Source organism: Oncorhynchus keta, chromosome 26 (genome assembly GCF_023373465.1).
Source record: "Oncorhynchus keta strain PuntledgeMale-10-30-2019 chromosome 26, Oket_V2, whole genome shotgun sequence".
Classification (NCBI taxonomy): Eukaryota; Metazoa; Chordata; class Actinopteri; order Salmoniformes; family Salmonidae; genus Oncorhynchus; species Oncorhynchus keta.
In genome coordinates, this window is record NC_068446.1 from 21,991,473 (window position 1) to 22,014,305 (window position 22,833).

The 22,833-nt window shown below is 39.7% G+C and overlaps 2 protein-coding genes and 1 long non-coding RNA gene across 5 annotated transcripts; 2 read left to right on the forward strand and 1 right to left on the reverse strand.

The window, feature by feature from the left end:
* Window positions 1–2,720: 2,720 nt before the first annotated feature.
* On the reverse strand, window positions 2,721–5,259 carry LOC118359098 (uncharacterized). The gene is made up of 2 exons (XR_004820591.2): window positions 3,535–5,259; window positions 2,721–3,422 (listed from the first exon to the last, which is right to left on the reverse strand). It is a non-coding gene; the product is annotated as an uncharacterized LOC118359098 (long non-coding RNA).
* A 135-nt stretch (window positions 5,260–5,394) lies between these two features.
* On the forward strand, window positions 5,395–6,355 carry LOC118359099 (dolichyl-diphosphooligosaccharide--protein glycosyltransferase subunit DAD1-like). The gene is made up of 3 exons (XM_035737336.1): window positions 5,395–5,717; window positions 5,861–6,021; window positions 6,131–6,355. Exons 1-2 carry the CDS (start codon window positions 5,507–5,509, stop codon window positions 5,989–5,991), a joined length of 342 nt encoding a protein of 113 aa, XP_035593229.1. The 5' UTR covers window positions 5,395–5,506; the 3' UTR covers window positions 5,992–6,021; window positions 6,131–6,355.
* Window positions 6,356–8,333: 1,978 nt separating this feature from the next.
* Window positions 8,334–21,553, forward strand: LOC118359100 (zinc finger protein 774-like). Of its 3 annotated transcripts, none has more exons than XM_035737338.2 (6): window positions 8,334–8,761; window positions 13,669–13,719; window positions 13,887–14,072; window positions 14,220–14,435; window positions 18,433–18,520; window positions 18,681–21,553. In XM_035737338.2, exons 2-6 carry the CDS (start codon window positions 13,708–13,710, stop codon window positions 19,298–19,300), a joined length of 1,122 nt encoding a protein of 373 aa, XP_035593231.1. In that variant the 5' UTR covers window positions 8,334–8,761; window positions 13,669–13,707; the 3' UTR covers window positions 19,301–21,553. The 3 variants fall into 3 exon arrangements, with proteins under 3 accessions (XP_035593231.1, XP_035593230.1, XP_035593232.1); XM_035737337.2 differs by having other exon boundaries at window positions 8,335–8,761; window positions 13,669–13,758; XM_035737339.2 differs by lacking the exon at window positions 13,669–13,719 and having other exon boundaries at window positions 8,336–8,761.
* The last annotated feature ends 1,280 nt before the right edge of the window (window positions 21,554–22,833 follow it).

Here is a 22,833-nt window from a genome sequence, read left to right on the forward strand (position 1 = left end):
ACTCACACAGTAGGCTATATTATATAAATAAAATTAAGCAGCATTGTTAAATTAGTCACACACACACAGTCACTCATTCTCAGTCTACATTATCACAGATGGTCTACACAACGCTGTTGAACTCCTCAGGCTGATCAACATAGACCTGATGAGCAGCTCCCTCAACCACCTGAGACAGGGAAAGAGAAGGGGGGGAGGAGTGAGGGACTGTGAGGATCAGCTCCATTTCACACTTTGGGATTTCAGGGGTGTTGCCATTTGTAATCTTGTACACATTCTTTTGAACCCCACTCTTGGGTCTGCTATTGTGAGCTCAAAAGAGAAGCCCACTGTGGTCTGCTCACCCAGTGCTTTAGGTCAAATGTGAATTCCATAAACTTGAATACCCCCTCAGTTTTCAAATCAAGGAGAGGGCTTGCGCTGTTGCACGATAGCAACCAAAGACCACGTAAGTCAGTTTATAACATTCCATCATTGGTTACTCAGAGTTCCTCATATTTACATTGCCTGCAGCCTCAGGCCTTATGGGGGTAACCTTGGAAAAGTAATTCCAATTTATATTCCTTGTGCTATTTCTAATAGGGATAGACCAAATGATGTTGGGCTGGATGCTGATAGGGGAAACTTGTTGAAGGATAAGAGAAATTATTATTTTAGGCTATTTACAGAAAAACAAGTCCTGAATGCTTTGCTAGCAATAGACAATAAGAAATCCAGAGGGGCCGAACAATTGGATCCTGGTCGGCTGAAGTGTGCAGCTCCCATCATTGTTGGCTCAGTAACCCACATTTTTAAACATTGTTTCAGGTAATACTTTAAAAGTATGGAAATCAGTGCTGCCACTCCATAAAGGCCGGGTTAGTAGTGATCTTAATAATTATTGGCCCATTTCAAGGCTTCCTGTTTAGCTAAGATTCTTGAATGCTTGGTAAATGTACAACTTAGCTCTTTTTTTACATGAGAAATGTATTTTGAATGTAAACCAATAAGGGTTTAGGCCTAGGCATAACACTATTACAGCAACCATTTTAGTTGTTAATGGTCATGTCAATACTTTAGACTCTATAATGAAATGTGCTGTTTGTAGACCTGTCAAAAGTTTTTCTGTTGATCATGCTATTTTATTGAATAAGTTGTCCTCGATAGGCCTGAGCTCTGATGCCTGTTCATGGATTCATGGGGCGGCAGGCTAGCCTAGTGGTTAGAGCATTGGACTAGTAACTGAAAGGTTGCAAGTTCAAATCCCCGAGCTGACAAGGTAAGGTACAAAATCTGTTGTTCTGCCCCTGAACAGGCAGTTAACCCACTGTTCCTAGGCTGTCATTGAAAATAAGATTTTGTTCTTAACTGACTTGCCTAGTAAAATAAAAGGTCAAATAAAAAAAATATCTTACAGGCCATTGTGATTGACGGGGTTAAGTTCATTTCTTGAAGTACTGTACATAAAGATGCACCACAGGGGTACATTTTGGGACCTGTTCTCTTCATTATTTATATAAACACCATTGGTCAATCTGTTAAAAACTGTCAATTTAATCTATATGTGGATGGTACTATTATGTATGCTATTGCCCAAACTGTTGATCTGGCTGTGTCAAAACTCCAGTCAGATTGTATAGCTATGCCGGAATCCCTTGCTAATTTAAAACAAAATACATGTCGTTTTTAAACTCTCTTATGAATGTTTCAGAGGAACTACATGTTTACTCATTAGATGGTTTGAATGTGTTCATGCATAAAAATACTTAGGCACTTGGATTGATATGGATTTGACTTTTTTTTTTTTAAACAGATGAGCTGGTTAAAAAGCAGAAACAGATTGTGCCTTTCTCTAAAAAGTAGCAAGCAGATTATTCAGTAAACCTTCTTATCTGTTCTTGATTATGGTGATATTATTTATCAAAGTGCAGCTGCTACTACTCTTAAACCTGTATATGCCATCTACCATAGTGCCCTTCATTTTGTTACAGGCAACAGTTTTGATACTCATCACTGCATCCTGTATCAAAAGGTTGGCTGGACTTCGCTAAAGACCCGTACATCTCTACATTACTCCCTTTTTTGTTTACTTCATACACTTCCATATAATCTAACTTTTCTGTTGAAGTATAGACACCCGAGTCACCTAACCCGTTTACAGGATTGGTTAACTCTTCAGGTTCCTAGGGTCTCCACCGAGATGGATAAACCTGCTATTAGTTTTAATGCAATTTAAAGTATTGAATGGACACACACACACACACACACACGCTATACAGAGCACATTATTCCCTGTTAAAATAAAAGGTTAAAAAAATCAAAAATTAAGTATTGGCTTGGTTATGATTTCTTATTTACAAATGTTTCTCCTACCACTATGGGTGATAGGTGACTTTACGCTACATTTGACCAGGAAGATCTGTGAGGAGGGGTGCTATGGGATTATTTAAGATATTCATTGACAGCTCTGCTGTCCTAGCTTCTGGGGGACAGAGAAAAGCTTGGACTGTCCTGAGTGGGAACTGCTGTAGGGGTAGGAGGGCCAACAGACGAGCAGTGACAGAACGGAATGCTCAGGTTGGGTTGTAAGGTTTGAGCATAGCCTGAAGGGAGGGAAGGGCAGTTCCTTTTTCTACTCCGTAGGCAAGTACCATAGTCTTGTAGTTGATATGAGCTTCGACTGGAAACCAGTTGTCCGCGGCGGAGCGTGGTGACATGGGAAGTTTAAACACCAGACTATATTTTGTCTGAAAATGTTTATTGAAAAGACAAATACATTTGCACAATGATCACTTGTCTCTCAAATACATTCTTAGCTAGCTAGTGAATGGTGATATTGATTAGCTAGCTAGCGAAATTTTGCTATATTAGCATAGACATGACATCAGCCAAAACAAGACATGGTATCAATAACAAGATACAACGAGCTGAAATTAGCCACTTACAATTACCCACGAGGCAGCTTCTTGTCATTGTTGCTAGATATAGGACTGTTCAGTATCCTAAAGGACACCTTCCGGCCACATCAATGTGAGCGCATCATTTTCATGACAATGTCAGCCAATCTGTCTATAGTGTCTTTATCAAGTAGGCCCTGAAACCTCCCATTGAAATCCGGACCAAATCTGTTAACTAATTTTTGACCTGGGAAATAAAGATGGGGTCGTAAAGATTAGGGAAAAAAGGAGACAAAATATCAAAAGAAAGAGTTATATTATAATATATTATCTATATTATCTTTAATCCCTGAACCACAAGCCATGCCACTCAGACAACCAGTCCCCTCTCACCCGAGGGTCCTGCGGCTCAGATCAATGCCAGTGGGTTGAAAAGTGTGGAAAAGGCTATTCGGGTCCAAGGGCAGCCTGGTCTGGTCAATCCTGAGGTTGCGTCTACAGGCATGGGCTGGAAGCCCCAGCGGTCAACCAGAATCAGGTGACTGACTTGGATAGGGAAAGGAAGAAAGAGCCATGTTACTCCAAGTTCATATGCTTTTCATCATAAAGCCAAAGATTAGCCTCTAAAGAGTGTGTCAATGTAAACTTCTCCTCTGACCTCTCAGGGTATTGAATGGCATAAGATGCTGCCAAGTAGCAGTCCAGACAGTGACCCAATAGGAGCATGCGATCCAGGTCAAGGGCCCGCCTCCAGTGCTGACTGACTGCTCCTCAGCCAGAGCTGAGTCCATGGGGAATTGGGGTCTGTCCGAAACCCAGCAAGTCAAACACAAAGTGTGGTTGAGAGCGACAGAAGGGTCTAGGTTAAGTATCCAAAACCCTACCCCTCCCCCAAATCCATATCATGGACCATCCTAAGAGGTGTCTGTGCAACTGGAATAGAGGAGGAAAAGGGAAATGGTAGGCGGACTCAATGTAGTACAAAAGGTATGTCCACTCCACTGGAAAAGTGAGTATTTGGTACTGACTGACAAAAACACTATAGAGAAGGGGACAGAGAGTACCAGGCTTGGGAGCATTTAGCTGGTTCCTGTTGGTGACAGTTAGGGTCCAAATCCTGATTGGGCAGGGACACAAAACGAGCCCACACATCATTTTGAGTCTCGGAAAAGGAGAAAAATGGAGGTGAGACCACAAAAAGTGCGGGCGATACAATGTGACATAATCAAGTAGTCAAGTCAGGACTGGTGTGTACCTGTGAAATACTTTCAGACATATTAGATAAGTGGACTAACTGTCAAGGATCTTGGCTTCTGTGCTCTTCAGAATGGACATGGATGTGGGGCACCATGAGGGCCAGATACTGACTTACAGAGAGGGCACACACTTCAAAAACAAAATCCCTATTAAATGTCTATTATGCAAAACTGTTATCAAACCAAAGTGCTCACTATTCATGATTATTTCCACAAACTTACTTTGGTTCAGTATTGTTATAGGTACTAAGCTATATGGAATTGTTTTAAGAAGGTCATACCAAGAAACATTTAGCTATTTGAGTTTGAATTATTTTAAGAGTATACATTTTTTTTATATCCAATTAGGAAAATTATTTTGGGCCTTACTATTAACCCATACAAAAGCATTGTATAACAAATTCACTTCATGGAACAGGTAGTCTGCAAAAGATTCAAAAGGAAGTTTGGAATTGTCTGTCCTATATGTGAGAGATATAAGAAAGATCAGGAAACATTATTTATTTTGAACATGTATAACCCTTATTTTCAGCACTGAACAGTCTAAGCACTGTCTAAGAGGCAATTAATGCTTGATCTGAAAACGCTCTACTAAGCTATAAAGAATTGCTTTAAGAAGGTCATATCAAGGATCATTTGCTATTTGATTTTTAAGATCCATTAAAGTAAAATAAATATATACAGTACCACTCAAAAGTTTGGACACACCTACGCATCCAGGGTTTTTCTTTATTTTCTACATTGTAGAATAATAGTGAAGACATCAAAACTATGAAATAACACATAGGGAATCATGTAGTAACCAAAAATGTTTTAAACAAATCTAAATATATTTTATATTTGAGATTCTTCAAAGTAGTCCCCCTTTGCCTTGATGACAGCTCTGCACACTCCAAAAAAGGATCTAAAGGACGTTTGTTCCGAAGTGTCTGTCCTATATCTTAGAGATATACGAACGTTCAGGAAACATTTATTGTTATATTTACACACTTTATGATCAACAGAATAAATCAAATTACAACTAGAATTGATAAATTCATAAAAAGGAAATAATCAAGCCTTAGTGTCTACCATGCACAACGGTTATCAAACCAAAGTGCTCACTTTTCTTAAATCCACTAATTTACATTGGTTCAATATCGTTCATCGCAAACTAAAGTCATACAGGGACATAGTCATACCACGTAGAATCAAAGTCGACAGATGGTCGTTGTTTATTAACATGGAACTACTGTACAGTGGATTATATGTTCAAGAGGGAATGTTGTTATTGTTACACCAGTTTTATTGACACGTCATTTTTGCGCTACGTCTGACGGAAGCGTATTTGACAAACAGTTTGATTCTCTCTGTACCTTTTGTTCATAAGAAAACATGTCAAACTCGGTGATTTCAGTTATTTCTCGATTCCTGGAAGAATACACGACCAAAACATCGAATAAATTGAAAGTGGTCGACGCGTACCTTTTCTACATCTTGCTAACCGGTGCATTGCAGTTTCTGTACTGTTTGCTGGTTGGCACCTTCCCATTCAACAGCTTCTTGGCCGGATTCATATCATGTGTTGGCGCCTTCATCCTTGGAGGTAATTGACACACTTCACGATTTATTTGCATAATCTTGTGACATTCAGCAGTATTATACGTCACTGAAATATGAAGAGAATCAATGGTAGCCACCATTATTGCTGAATAATCGATCTTCTCTTTGGTCCCTCCCTGCCTACAGTCTGCCTGCGTATCCAGATTAATCCAGATAACAAAGGAGACTTCCTGTCCATCTCCCAGGAGAGGGCCTTTGCAGATTTCTTATTAGCCCACACTGTCTTGCACCTTGTGGTCATTAATTTCATTGGTTGAGAAAACCAATGATTTAGATCCTCAGAAGAGGTGTGAACAGTATATACACACACACACACTCCCTCAATGTTTTTAATTGTTATCCAGTGTTATTTGTCAGCATGTTACTAACATGATTCATGTTTATTTCATTTCACAGATGAACAACTGACATGACCAAAATGCACCTGTCACCTCAAGACAACATTCATACAATTAGATTTACCCTGGCTGGAAGTGCAGGGACAGCTTAATAATGACAGTAATGGCCTATATCTTCTACAAATTCCTGTAATTTGTGTTTCTGAAATAATTATTTTGTACTGTTTGTATGATTGTTGCAATCCGATTGAAATAAATGAAACAGAATTCTATTGAAAAGCTACTGAGTTGTGATTTAATGAAATGTCTTTCCTTGCCAGTATTGGCAATGATTTTCTTAGGAGACTTAGATCATTCCATTGCTAGCACTGGAGAAGACTCCACATTTTGGACTTATTCTAATAAAGCTACTTGCATTGTAGGGCAATAGCTGTGACCTAATGATTATCTTTAGACCTGTAGTTTTCAAATATTAAAGGCAGAGGCATACACTAAATTCAAGGATGCTTTTTTTCCCTTTGTAAACTTGTCCCTAGGTCTATCCAAAGTTGACCTTGTGCTGTGCTCATAACCAAGTGGGAAGGTGGTAATTATCAGTTGTGAAGTCGTAAATACAAGTTGGATGCATTCACGTGTTTTGAACTTGTTGAGATATGCCGATTGGCTGATGGCAAACAAGCTGCGTCAATTAAAAAGTACAGCTATCATGCTCGCAAACAAATTATAGTGTTAAAAATACATATTAACTCTTTATATGGGAATTGGCCTATATGTATAAGGCTAAATTGAAATATTTCTTACAGAATAAGTATGCAAAGCATTTGCATAACCATGGTAGCGATTGATAAGGCACAGTTTGGAAATTATGGGAAAATTATTAGACCAAAGGTGTGTACACTGAATCCAAACCTTACACTGTTGATTTTACATGCATTCTACTGTAGTTTATGCCACATTTGTTGATTAGAAAATCTGAAAATACTCTGGATACATTCAGTAACACGATAAGATGATTCCTGGAAAATGTGGGGTAGGTGGAACAGAAAAACAGTCAGTATCTGGTGTGAACACCATTTGCATTATGCAGTGCGACACATCTCATTTGCATAGAGTTGATCAGGCTGTTGATGTTGTCCCACTCTCCTTCAGTGGCTGTGCAAAGTTGCTGGATATTGGCGGGAACTGGAACACTGTCGTACATGTCGATCCAGTGCATCCCAAACAATGCTCGTGAGGTGAGTATGCAAGCTATAGAAGAACTGGGACATTTTCAGCTTCCAGCAACTGTGTACATATCCTTGTGACATGGGGCCGTGCATTATCATGCTGAAACATGAGGTGATGGCGGCGGATGAATGTCATGACAATGGTCCTCAGGATCTCATCACGGTATCTCTGTGCATTCAAATTGCCATTTATAAAAGGCAATTGTGTTTGCTGTCCGTAGCTTATACCTGCCCATACCCTAACCCGTCCACCACCATGGGGCACACTGTTCACAACGTCGACATCAGCAAACCGTTATCTCACATGACTGCATATATGTGGACTGCGGTTGTGAGGCTGGTTGGACGTACTGCCAAAGTCTCTAAAATTGCGTTATGGTAGATAAATAAACATTACATTCTCTGGCAATAGCTCTGTTGAACATTTCTACAGTCAGCATACCAATTGCACGCTCCCTCAAAACTCAAGACATCTGTCGCAGTGTGTTGTGTGACAAAACTGCAAATTTCAGAGTGGCCTTTTATTGTCCCCAGCAAAAGGTGCTCCTGTGTAATGATCATGCTGTTTAATCAGCTTCTTGAAATACCACACCTGTCAGGTGGATGGATTATCTTGGCAAAGGAAACATGCTCACTAACATGGATGTAAACAAATGTGTGCACCAAATTTGAGAAAAATAAGATTTTTGTGCATATGGAACATTTCTGGGATATTTCATTCCAGCTCAAAACACATGGGACCAACACTTTACATGTTGCGTTTATATTTTTGTTCAGTGTATATATAATGTAATAAAATACTCCCTATAAGTATGTTCTTCTTCGTACATTGGTCTCTAGTTAAATCATTCGACGGTCCTTTTCGTTCTATGACAAACGTAGGGTAGTAGGATTCACTTTCATGTATGCACAGCACTTGGCAGTAAAATAGGAAAGTATTTTCAAACTCGGTGGTATTTGGTCTTCTCGTGTTTCCGTATGTAAATAATAAACTTTTCCTCCGAGAGGAAGAGACAAAGCGAGAGGTTTCACTCTCGCCAACGTCTGTCCAAAAAAAGCACGATGCGATCCTATGGGCTTATTTTGGATCCAAGCTTGTCACCTTCCTTCACGACTTTCGGACAACCAACTCCCATTGTTAGGGCGGAGACTTGAGCATCTCGTCATTATACACAGATATCTGTTTTACCCTGCTTTTCCCGGCCCTGTCTAGATGGGATACAGATTTTTGTCGAATTGACGTACATATTTTTGCATTTTAGCTAACCCCAACTATTTTCCTAACCTTAATCTAATGGCCATAACGTGCTACTCTAATTCTCATAACCTTCTGCGTAAATTCCCCTAAACTCTACTACGAAAATTCAATTTTGACGAAAACTGTACCCCTTCTAGACATAACCGCTTTTACCCGACCCTCACAGATAATTCTGAAAAGCGTCCATGTAGCTAGCTACAGACAGGTAAATATATTTTCTGCATATATATTTTTCTAAACATATGAGCTTTATAATATTGCCATTAGATACGTTGGGTGTGTAGCTAACATTAACTATAAAAGCCATCTAGAACCAATTATCTACAATAGCTAGCTAGGTTAACGTTAGCTAACGTTAGTTAGTTTAGAGCAATTCCACGTACACTTAACATTTTCATTGAACCAATATCATCAAAATCAATAAATCAAAGTCGTTTTTACCTGAATGTAGTAAGTATCCTGTTGAATTTTAAAAATAATTTATATTGCTTAAACATGCATTCAATTATACTGTTGCTGCTTCCTGTTGTCATGGCTTTTTGATATGGCCGAGTATCAAAACGGTTTTTTAAATTCATAATCAATATGCTGAAACAAGTCGTGATATTTTTAAGACCAATGCATAAGTTATTCGGAACACACGTTTTCAGATGACTTGTATCTTGCTAAATTTGTATTTTAGAAACTGCATACGCACCAATATTTACCAAATGGTCACTCAATTCTGGAATTGATTAGCTTGTTCTACTGTATAATTAGTAGCTCGCGCAAATGAATCACTCACATCGATATTGAAATTATTGGAACTGGGACAATAACAGCAGCGACATGTACCGTTTGCGCTCTTCTAACAGACAACCCTCAATGAACTTGTGTATACTATATGCACTACATGTGGACACCCCTTCAAATAGTGGATTTGGCTATTTCAGCTGTTGCTAGTTATAACTGTTCTTTAGGAGCTTCATGAAATGGGTTTGCATGGCCGAGTAGCCGCACAGAAGCTTAAGATCACCATGCGCAATGCCAAGCGTCGGCTGTAGTGGTGTAAAGCTTGCCAACTTTGGACTCTGGAGCAGTGGAAATGCGTTCTCTGGAGTGATAAATCACACTTCACCATCTGGGTTTGGTGAATGACAGAAGAACGCTACCTGCCCCAATGCCTAGTGCTAACGGTAAAGTTTGGTGGAGGAGGAATAATGGTCTGGGGGCTGTTTTTCATGGTTTGGGCTAGACCCCTTGGAGCCAGTAAAGGGAAATCTTAACGCAACAGTAAACAATGAAATTCTAGAATGTTCTGTGCTTCTAACTTTGTGGCAACATTTTGGGGAAAGCCCTTTCCTGTTTCAGCATGACAATGCCCCCCGTGCAAAAAGTGATCTCCGTACAGAAATGGTTTGTCGAGATCGGAGTGGAAGAACATGAATGGCCTGCACAGAGCCCTGACCACAACCCAATCGAATGCCTTTGGGATGATTTGGAACGCCAACTGCGAGCCAGGCCTGACGCCCAACATCAGTGCCCGAACTCACTAATGCTCTTGTGGCTGAATGGAAGCAAGTTCCCACAGCAATGTTCCAACATCTAGTGGAAAGCCTTCCCAGAAGAGTGGAGGCTGTTATGGCAGCAAAGGGGGGGACCAACTCCATATTAATGCACATGATTTTGGAATAAGATGATTGAGGAGCAGGTGTCCACATACTTGTAGTGTACATGTATCTATAGATGGCAACCAGTCATAGCCAGGAGCCATGTTTCCATCCACAGTTTTTATGTGAGTAAACTCATACCATATAAAAAATCACAGCTGTGAAGGAAACTGGTAGGTTCGGTTCAGTTTACAAACGCAGACAGATAATTGGTTAATTTGACATGTTTGGGATCGTTTTGTGTTGGTAAAATTAATTATGCACAAATATTGATATAACCATATCAAAGTAAACTTGGAGTCACGTGATATGGTGTGAGGTCCTTCCAATATGACTAGTGAAACCATGCAGTTTATTATGATCGATTAATTCAATTATTAAATTCACAGGGTGGTGAAAGTGCTTGGTAATCTTGATGCTTCTTTCCAATAAATATAGAGGTTCTTATTCTGGTGACGTGATGATTGATGCTTAGCTGCAGTTTGACAAATACAAATATTCTCGCTCTTATCCAAAATAATCTCATGTAGACTAAGACGAGTCTACCTGCACTGTATCTGTGAGCTGTTGGCTAGAGTAGGCACATTTGCTATTTAATGCAACCGTTTTTGTGACAAAACTATCGGTTTGTATTCAGTAAATGAAAATGTACACATTTTGTGACGTTTATCTACATGTCTGTTTGGTGGAAACGCACCACTGGTGGGAAAATGTGCATAATTTCTTTATGTGAATTTTTGAATAGTCACATGAAAATCTGTCGCCAATTGGATGGAAAAATAGCTGCTAACCACATTTTCATCCATAGTTTTTATGCGAGTAAAGTCATACTATATATACAGTTGAAGTTGGAAGTTTACATACACCTTAGCCAAATACATTTAAACTTGCGTTTTTCACAATTCCTGACATTTAATCCTAGTAAAAATGACCTGTCTTAGGTCAGTTAGGATCACTTTAAGAATGTGAAATGTCAGATTAATAGTAGAGAGAATGATTTATTTCAGCTTTTATTTATTTCATCGCATTCCCAGTGGGTCAGAAGTTTACATACACTCAATTTGTATTTGGTAGCACTGTCTTTAAATTGTTTAACTTGGGTCAAACGTTTTGGGTAGCCTTCCACAAGCTTCCCACAATAAATTGGGTGAATTTTGGCCCATTACTCCTGACAGAGCTAGTGTAACTGAGTCAGGTTTGTAGGCTTCGTTGCTCGCACACACCTTTTCAGTTCTGCCCACACATTTTCTATAGGATTGAAGTCAGGGCTTTGTGATGGCCATTCCAATACCTTGACTTTGTTGTCCTTAAGCCGTTTTGCCACAACTTTGGAAGTATGCTTGGGGTCATTGTCCATTTGGAAGACCCATTTTCGACCAAGCTTTTACTTCCTGACTGATGTCTTGATGTTGCTTCAATATAGCCACATAATTTTCCTTTCCTCATGATATATAAACACACTGCCATATATATTATATATATATTATATATATATATTATATAAAAAAAACAAGCTATTTATCAACTTCTCAAATGATCATTTGGGTTTCTAAATAACATCAGGGTTGGCTTTCATTTGAATGCTAGTTTATCCCTCAAATCCATGAATTCATGTGATGCCAGAGATGGTAGGAGCACCCAATGTTTTTCTTGCCACGTGGTCAGAAAATGACAGCTGCTTTCTAAGCAATGATTTATATATACATTTCCAGTCAAAAGTTTGGGCACGCCCACTCATTCAAGAGTTTTTCTTTATTTGTACTATTTTCTACGTTGTAGAATAATAGTGAAGACATCAAAACTATGAAATAACACAGGGAATCATGTAGTAACCAAAAAAGTTTTTAACAAATCAAAATATATTCTTCAAAGTAGCCACCCTTTGCCTTGATGACAGCTTTTCACACTCTTGGCATTCTCTCAACCAGCTTCTCCTGGAATGCTTTTCCAACCGTCTTGAAGGATTTCCCACAAATGCTGAGCAATTGTTGACTGCTTTTCCTTCACTCTGCGGTTCAACTCATCCCAAACCATCTCAATTGTGTTGAGGTCGGGTGATTGTGGAGGCCAGGTCATCTAATGCAGCACTCCATCACTCTCCTTATTTGTCTTATAGCCCTTACACAACCTGGCAGTGTGTTTGATCATTGTCCTTTTTAAAAACAAGTGATAGTCCCACTAAGCACAAACCAGATGGGATGGTGTATCGCTGCAGAATGCTGTGGTAGCCATGCTGGTTAAGTGTGCCTTGAATTCTAAATAAATCACAGACAGTGTCACCAGCAAAGCACCATCACACACGCTTCACGGTGGGAACCACACATGCAGAGATCATCCGTTCACCTACACTGCGTCTCACAATGACATAGCAATTGGAACCAAAAATCTCAAATTTGAACTCATCAGACCAAGCAAGTCTCTTCTTATGATTGGTGTCCTTTAGTAGTGGTTTCTTTGCAGCAATTCGACCATGAAGGCCTTATTGACACAGTCTCCTCTGAACAGTTGATGTTGAAATGTGTCTGTTACTTTAACTCTGTGAAGCATTTATTTGGGCTGCAAGGCTGGTAACTCTAATGCTCTTATCCTCTGCAGCAGAGGTAACTTTGGGTCTTCCTTTCCTTTGGCGGTCCTCATGAGGGCCAGTTTCATCATAGCGCGTGATGGTTTTTCCAACTGTACTTGAAGAAACTTTCAAAGTTCTTGACATTTTCTGAATCTGCTGCTCTTCCTGTCTTAAAGTAATGATGGACTGTCATTTCTTTTTGTTTATTTTAGCTGTTCTTGCCATAATATGGACTTGGTTTTTTACCAAATAGGGCTATCTTCTGTATACCACCCCTACCTTGTCACAACACAACTGATTGGCTCAAATGCATTAAGAAGGAAATATGTTTAACAAATGAACTTTTAACAAGACACTCCTGTTAATTTAAATGCATTCCAGGTAACTGCCTTATGAAGCTGGTTGAGAATGCCAAGAATGTGCAAAGCTGTCATCAAGGCAAAGGGTGGCTACTTTGAAGAATCTCAAATATAAAATATATTTTGAGTTAACACTTTTTTTTCATTACTACATGATTCCATGTGTTATTTCATAGTTTTGATTTCTTCACTTGTTATTCATTTTATTCACACTGGCCTTGACTTTGAATGAGGAATCAACTCTTTTGCCAGTTCACTCAACTTATTTGGTGGGCCTAGTCCTCTTAGCATTGTGAATGCAATGTTTAGCATTGAAGATTTTACAAAAACACATTGACTTAAACTTAACTTGCAATTAATTTGTTTTGTTTGATGTACATTTCAAGTGAAAAATCTGAGTCTCATCATCATTCCGTTACTATGGAATTGCCCTTTAGCTAACATCAACATTGGTGCCATTGTTGCCTTTTATTTTTGCTTTGTTGTTAAGCCTTTTGATCTAACTCAACATTTGGGTGGTTTATTTTGTTATTGACAGGTCACGAGTCTGATCATCATCTGCTGAAAATTGGATCCAATGGATCAATATGTGAGATATGGAAATATTGGTCAGACAGAAGAGCTTTTTGTAGGTTGAGCCAAATTTGATCCATTCTTCAAAATGAGAAACAATTGAATTATACAATATCTAAAATAATCAGCTAGATGTTTTATTGATCTATGGTTTATTCTAACACCAACCGTGGTCTGTTCTAGGATCAATCATTGCATTGGAGTGAGGTTAAAGAGGAGGCTGAAGAATGTCAGATTTCAGCTGTGCCATTAGGAGTTGAAATGTTACAGGTTTTTAAAAAAGAGGACACTGGTGGACAAGATCCTTCCTTTGAAACAGTTTCAGACGTCCATGGAGTCGCAGAGCAAGAGCGTGGACCTAAAGGCAAGGTAAGTAGCTCCTCAACACTTTGCAAGCACCTTTGCAAAGCCAGGAGTTATACCCTATAAAAGTCCCGCCTGCTTCCTGGTGCAGTCTCATACTGTTTTTGAATGGGCGTCAAGCTTTTATCACCAAATACGTTTTCTCTGTGTAAGGTGCTGCCTTCACCAGCCCCAGTCAAAGAGGAGTCTGAAGAATGCTCCCTTCTGCCAGTAGATGAAGAGGTTACCTTAATTACAGTGAAGGAAGAAGAGAATGAAGATGAGAATATTGTGAAAGTGTCAGTGCCTTGGGAGCCGTTGGAAACATCACCATCATACTCGGATACAGATGATACGGAGGACAGTGAGATGGAAGGTGATAATGTGCGGGTGAGTTTAAGCATTTAATAACAGTGAAATAGACACTTTGAGATGTTTTGTATGGTCAAACTGAACGTTTTTTTGTTCCACTAGTTTTGAACATTCTTTACCCTACCTATTATAAGCTGTGTACACCAAACCACAAAACTAGCCTTCAACCTTCATGTTTTCTGACACTATGTGACTGCATTTAGAGTGTGCTACTGACATACAATAAGTAGGCTATAGGTGTAGCGAAAATAAACCAGATCTGAACTCGAGAACCAACCTCTCTCATTGAAAACAGCATATGTGACATCGAGATTAGTCAGGAACATTTATTCCATTGACAAAAAATTGTCAGTAGGTGAATTCTGGTCATAAAGTCAGTATCTTCCAATACTGAGTTTTGTGAGATTTGAGATTTGGGTTGGGTTTTGATTTCAACAATGCTCACTAACATGGGATAAAGAACTGCGGTGATTGAGCCATATCCAATTGCACGGCAGAGCACACAGACTCTAGCTATTTTGTCATTAACTTATCCTGTTGACATTTAGAAAGTTCACATAGAAAATTCCATTGAACTGTCTTGTGTTGATTAAAAACAGCTGGACATAATGAAATCGCATCTAAAAAATAAATAAAGTTTTGCAAAAGCCTAAGTGTCGAATAAAAATGAAGTGTTTCCATGATCCATTTAGGCAAAGAAATTGTCGACAGCCTGTGTGCCCTCCCACCCATCTGTTTTATGTCTCAGGTTGCGAGCAATAGCCAGAATGGATAGATTGCCAGAATTTACTCATATTTGCCATGTTCGAATAATTCTCATGTGCCAACATATCGCTACGGTCCGTTCCATGGTGTGACTTGCACTCCTGTAGATATGAAATAATACTTGGATGGTGAAACATGCATTAAGCAAACAAGAAAACAAAGTTGAAGCAATTTAGGCATTCTTGAAAGTCAAGACAATCTTTGTCCTGCAATGAAGCATTGTTTTTATCGTTGAAATATACATATACAGTTGAAATCGGAAGTTTACACACACTTAGGTTGGAGTCATTAAAACTAGTTTTTCAACCACTCCACTAATTTCTTGTTAACAAACTAGTTTTGGCAAGTCGGTTAGGACATCTACTTCAAATCAAATTACTTGTGCATGACACAAGTCATTTTTCCAACAATTGTTTACAGACAGCTTATTTCACTTGTAACTGTATCACAATTCCAGTGGGTCAGAAGTTTACATACACTAAGTTGACTGCCTTTAAACAGCTTGGAAAATTCCAGAAAATTATGTCATGGCTTTAGACGCTTCTGTTAGGCTAATTAACATAATTTGAGTCAATTAGAGGTGTACTTGTGGATGTATTTCAACCTTCCAACTCAGTGCCTCTTTTCTTGACATGATGGGAAAATCAAAATAAATCAGCCAAGACCTCAGAAAATAAATTTATCAAATCAAATTTTATTTGTCACATACACATGGTTAGCAGATGTTAATGCGAGTGTAGCGAAATGCTTGTGCTTTTAGTTCCGACAATGCAGTAATAACCAACAAGTAATCTAACTAACAATTCCAAAACTACTGTCTTATACACAGTGTAAGGGGATAAAGAATATGTACATAAGGATATATGAATGAGTGATGGTACAGAGCAGCATAGGCAAGATACAGTAGATGGTATCGAGTACAGTATATACATATGAGATGAGTATGTAAACAAAGTGGCATAGTTAAAGTGGCTAGTGATACATGTATTACATATAAGGATGCAGTCGATGATATAGAGTACAGTATATACGTATGCATATGAGATGAATAATGTAGGGTAAGTAACATTATATAAGGTAGCATTGTTTAAAGTGGCTAGTGATATATTTACATAATTTCCCATCAATTCCCATTATTAAAGTGGCTGGAGTTGAGTCAGTGTCAGTGTCAGTGTGTTGGCAGCAGCCACTCAATGTTAGTGGTGGCTGTTTAACAGTCTGATGGCCTTGAGATAGAAGCTGTTTTTCAGTCTCTCGGTCCCATCTTTGATGCACCTGTACTGACCTCGCCTTCTGGATGATAGCGGGGTGAACAGGCAGTGGCTCGGGTGGTTGATGTCCTTGATGATCTTTATGGCCTTCCTGTAACATCGGGTGGTGTAGGTGTCCTGGAGGGCAGGTAGTTTTCCCCCGGTGATGCGTTGTGCAGACCTCGAGAGCCTTACGGTTGAGGGCGGAGCAGTTGCCGTACCAGGCGGTGATACAGCCCGCCAGGATGCTCTCGATTGTGCATCTGTAGAAGTTTGTGAGTGCTTTTGGTGACAAGCCGAATTTCTTCAGCCTCCTGAGGTTGAAGATGCGCTGCTGCGCCTTCTTCACGATGCTGTCTGTGTGAGTGGACCAATTCAGTTTGTCTGTGATGTGTATGCCGAGGAACTTAAAACTTGCTACCCTCTCCACTACTGTTCCATCGATGTGGATAGGGGGGTGTTCCCTCTGCTGTTTCCTGAAGTCCACAATCATCTCCTTAGTTTTGTTGACGTTGAGTGTGAGGTTATTTTCCTGACACCACACTCCGAGGGCCCTCACCTCCTTCCTGTAGGCCGTCTCGTCGTTGTTGGTAATCAAGCCTACCACTGTTGTGTCGTCCGCAAACTTGATGATTGAGTTGGAGGCGTGCGTGGCCACGCAGTCGTGGGTGAACAGGGAGTACAGGAGAGGGCTCAGAACGCACCCTTGTGGGGCCCCAGTGTTGAGGATCAGCGGGGAGGAGATGTTGTTGCCTACCTTCACCACCTGGGGGCGGCCCGTCAGGAAGTCCAGTACCCAGTTGCACAGGGCGGGGTCGAGACCCAGGGTGGACATCACTCCAATAGAAAAGTTGTGGGCAGAACTGAAAAAGTGTGTTCGAGCAAGGAGGCTTATAACCTGACTCCGTTACACCAGCTCTGTCAGGAGGAATGGGCCAAAATTCAGCCAACTTATTGTGGGAAGGTTGTGGAAGGCTACCTGAAACGTTTGACCCAAGTTAAACAATTTAAAGGCAATGCTACTAAATACTAATTGAATGTATTTAAACTTCTGACCCCCTGGGAATGTGATGAAATAAATAAATAAAAGCTGAAATAAATCATTATCTACTATTGTTCTGACATTTCACATTCTTAAAATGAAGTGGTGATCCTAACTGACCTAAGACAGGTCATTTTTACTAGGATTAAATGTCAGGAATTGTGAAAAACTCAGTTTAAATGTATTTGGCTAAGGCGTATGTAAACTTCCGACTTCAACTGTAGAAAGGAGTAGGAATTTAGATTTAAATGTGGAGTGGAGTGGAGCTTTATAGTTACGTGCACCATCAAAACTATTCGGCAAGCGTTTATTCGAAAAACACTGTTTCTATCATCATTTGTTGACAACAAGAAGATTCACCGATTCTGTCGAACGAAGAAATGTCGCTCTTTAGAGCTTTTTTGTTGTTGCAACATTTCTTTTGTCAAATGAACCTAGTTCAATAGAAACCTGCCTAGTGAGACAAACCTGTCCAGCAGCGCAGCAGATTGTCTCAGAATTTGTTTTCATAAGGCAACAGGTAGCGTGTTTTTGTACTTAATCTATACTGCACCAAACACCTTAGCTAGATGTAAAATTGTGCCACTAAAACCTCCTCTGTAAAACTTGATTTCATAAGTTATCTTAGATTCATTCTGACTGTTTTGAGGAAGTGGTACTAGCTTTGTACCTATGGTGTCTCATGGGGGACAAACACCCAGTATCTGCCACATTGAACCACACCCCCAAGACTGAAATTTTGTTTTTCTTCACGAGCAACAGAAAAACGTGCAATCGGTGCATTCAGTCGCTTTTTAAGCCTAATGCTTCATAATAAAGTAAAAATTTCACAAACACGAAGCATAGCTTTCTTGAGCAGATACTAGCTTGAGTGCTGGGTCTAGTTAGTATTTAGCCAATTGTTGAAGGTAACTGACTTTCGGACTCAACTGAATTCACCCTCATCTCTGCTTCAAAGGACTGTGAATACGATGAGCATGACGTTTCAGTAGGATTGAAGATTGAAGATTGCAGCAGGACATCATTGGATCAAGGGACTGCACCAGGTACAGATGAGAAAGCGAATAATGTTGATATCAGTGTGTAACATAGGTGGGGTGGATTGCAGTTAATGTGTAGACATATGATTGTGTTACATTAGCTCATTAGCTACGGCTCTTTATTGAAATAGAATTGCAATTAATTTTGTTTTTCTCTTTCCTTTAGGTGACTCGAAAGGTGTGTCGTCCTTCTATCCATGCCCCCAATGTGCGCTCGGCTTCACCATAGAGCGCTTTTTCCATGGGCACCTCAAGAGGGACCACCCCAAAGAGTACATCGCAATGTTGAAGTCTGGGAAAATCATAGCAAAAAAAGAAAACAGTTTACAGCTGACCCCAGCCACCTGCCCGCAATGTGGAAAAAGCTTCTACAATAAATATGTCATGCAAACGCATCAGAGGACTCACACAGGGGAGAAACCCTATCATTGTGTAGACTGTGGGAAGAGCTATGTCTGCGCTGAATCACTTAAAACACACAGAAGGACTCACACTGGGGAGAGACCATATAAATGCTTTGAGTGTGGGAAAGGATTTGGAGAACGATCCCAACGGATTAGACATGAAATGATCCACACAGGAAGACCATATAAATGCTCTCAATGTGATAAATGTTTTTGCTTTTCCAGAGATTTTAAGAGACATCAGTTGACACATAAGAAGACCCACACTGGACATAGACCCTATAATGTCCGTAGGTGTAAGAAGTCCTCTGGCCAGCTAGAAGCTCTCAAAGCACACCAGAAAACACACAAAGGAAAAAAGTATTTTCAGTGCTCTGTGTGACAATTGTTTTGGATTTTTCAGAGACCATACCATACATCAGTTGACACGTACAGGGGAGAAATCGTTCACACAGCACCTAATGTCCTATAAACACCAGCCTGAGAGGCTTGAAGGAAGTCACAATATCATCTGCTACAGAATCGCAAAGTGTCAAAGATGTGTGCCCTCGACTCAAACTTTAACCATAACATTCAACACTGGCAGACATTTGATATTGGTAGTTAAATAGGTCAAAAGTATGAACATCTTTACTTAGTTCCAACAGATAATTGTAGACTAATAAGGGAAATGTCTTCCCACACATATAATCATGCTTATTACATACCAATTAATATAATCAGTAAATCAAATACTGGAAAATAATCGATCAATTCATTTTCCCTTTACAGTCCCCCCTTTGGTCAAACAGACGTAAACATACGTGTCACGCCCTATGACCACAGATGCCTTAATGCATATAGATTACTACAAATTTCAGTGTGTAGACCCCCACAATCAACCTGCCATATTATTATTATTATTATATTAAACAACAACAACAACAACCAGTAACATGATAGAAGTTTCGATAAGATCTCCCCATGCCTGCTCCACGTGCTTAGTCTCAGGACACATGCATTGATAGCTCAGATGCTGTACACAGGTTGCTTCGCTCAGCCTAGTAGTTGAGAGACAGGGCAGTTGTGGAGGCTGTTTTTCAGCTGGTTAGAGAGGCTGGGGTCTTGCACTGATCTGGTCAAATTAATCGGATGCATATAGGTACCCTCTGGGGACTGTATGGCTATCACCTCGAGGAAATGATAAGATTAATTAGGCCATTACAAATACATATTACCACAAGTACATTCTTGACACAATATTTTTTTTAACAAGACACACGTGATTAGTCATCAACACGTGTCTCCGTTCTTGATTAAACACAGGCATAGTTATACTCTTGTCTCACAACAAAATGATCTACCATTCCCACTGGAACTGTCAGATCCCACATTGATTTTATTTTTTCCCCTGGTTTTGAATGAGGTTAAGCCCCTTTTCATTAGATATGGTTCTGTGTGGCTCAGTTGGTAGAGCATGGTGCTTGCAAAGCCAGGGTTGTGGGTTTCACACTGGGGACCGCTACGAAAAAATATGAAAATGTATGTACTCAGCACTGTACGTCTCTCTGGATAAGCGCATCTGCTAGATGACTAAAATGTGAATGGAAATGTAATATCATATTTGTATATCTCCTTCAGGATAAACAAATACAGCATATATTACATTTTAAGTACACAGTGCTGAGCTGTCTGTTTTATTTTATTTTACCAGGCAGGTCAATTAAGAACAAATTCTTATTTATAATGATAGCCTTTTTACCAAACAAAAAGTCACATTAGTTATAATTTCTATTTAATTTGTCCACCTAAAAGTAAAACATTCCATACTCCAGGATTATCAAATAAGTGTCTCAAATTACACATACTCCTATTTTCATTTACTTTAACCTGGAGCCCCAAGTGTGGCTCCCAACAGGTTTTTAAAAATGAAACACTTTTGTTCACAGGGAGGACACAGCACCCTTTACTTTCTCATTATTGGAAGGCATAGTTTGTATTTTAGTCTTAAGTTTTACTGTAGAATTACCAATCTCTGTTGGATATTCTTTATTTGCTATATTATAAATGTCTGTTATTTTTGTATTAATATGTAACTATAAAATACATCAGCCATGTATCAATGTTCACCAAATGAAAAATGTAGTAACTATCACTTGAACTACTCAATCACAGTCATGAAATTTGTCAGGCAACTCAAGGGCTTCACATACTTTTTTTTCTCTCAAAAAAACAAGAGTATTTATTGTCTTGTCAGAGAAATTTCACATTTCAACACGGCTGCCTTCTCAGCCTAATCTTATATTTAGACCAAAAGCTCCAACCATTCACACGGCTGGCCCTTCACATACCACCATCTTTTCGCCATGTTTTTGTAACTTTGTTCTACCATGACAAAAGAAGCAGACATCTAACAGGGGATGGTGAAAGGCAAGTCACAAATATAGAACCATAGTTACAAAAGTAGACCAGTGGCAACCCATCATTCAGGGCATGTGGGGTAGAGCCTACCTGTTTAGCAAAAAAATACGAATATATATTTTTTGTTATTGTTGTTGACGGTTTTGCATGTTATTTTGGCATTAATACGTGTCACATATCAGTTTGCAAACAATGTAAAAGAACAACAAGTTAATAAAGCCTCATACAAACATGGTCTCTTTTGCTTTCTTTTGAGTAAGGCAGCTCCAAAATGCAGGTGTTTCAGCCTAGCTCAGTGCTTTCGGTGGTGGTGGGGCAGGCAGTGTAAAGTACAGAGAGTAGGGGTTGGTAATGTCCTCTACTTGTGCTGTGATTGGCTCAGTGTTCTGTCACTCATGGGGTCACTACGTCACCACAAAATCTACAGGGAGAGCTCGGGAATTCAAGCCCCTTGGGTGCTGCCATAGATTTACATTAAGAAGTCCCCATCCAAGAAGTTTGGCTACAGATAAAATTACGTCAAATCACGTTATATCTACCGAAGCTTTGATTGGATTGATCATGTCAACATTATGCTTTCAAAATCTTAGTTAGCAAGCTAGACAAGCAGTCATCATGAATCAAGTTGAAAATCTACTTGTCATATGAAGAGAAAGTATAGATAAAACTTATTGGTGCTCATCGGCCATTGGACATAAACATGACACAAGTTGGAAATCGCAAATTCAACGATGATTGGTTTGGAAGGAATCAGTGGCTAACTGCAAGCGTTGGAAAGCAGTATCAAAAAGGAGACAGAGGGTTGCTTAACCCTGGTCCCTGACAGCGGAACTCACAGAATTCACAATTGTGACCATCAGTCTTGAGATTAGAGAGAGAACCCAGCAGATTGCACCTCCTAGAGATGTATACGGCTTGTTGAAGTGAAGTAATCACAATTCTACCTTGAACGGGCCGGTGCTCCCCCCCTTGTCTGGTTTCACAGAACCAGATCGAGTGGTGGTGCCACCCCCAGGGCTTCTCAATTTTAGTCACTAAACTGAACCAACAACGTGACACTGAACACAGGCTCTTTGTGGCTGACTTTTTAAAACGAATCTGAACAAGATTTCACTACCCTGCTACACAAAATACACACAGTAACACATTTTTTTTGTATAGCAGTGTCACAAAGGAGATCAGCCGGTGGTTGCTAATCGCTGGTCCCGGAGAGCTCTAGCAATCGTGTGGTCAGTAAACTGATTGGTTACTTTTCCACCAGGCCAACACCGCCAAGGCAGATGTCACTTGAGTTTTAAAGATTTAGTTTTGCAGCTCCACCGCACAAACCACACACAGCTGATTTGATTTTCCACTCTGCTGACCTTGTACTTACAGAATTCCTGACTTTGTTCAGACTGACACGGTACAGAAAGTCCATTGGTGTCTGATACTGGTATACATTTTTAACCAAGTTGACTACAACAAGACCAATATTAAAGACCAATAGTACTACTTGATGATACAACGAGGCTC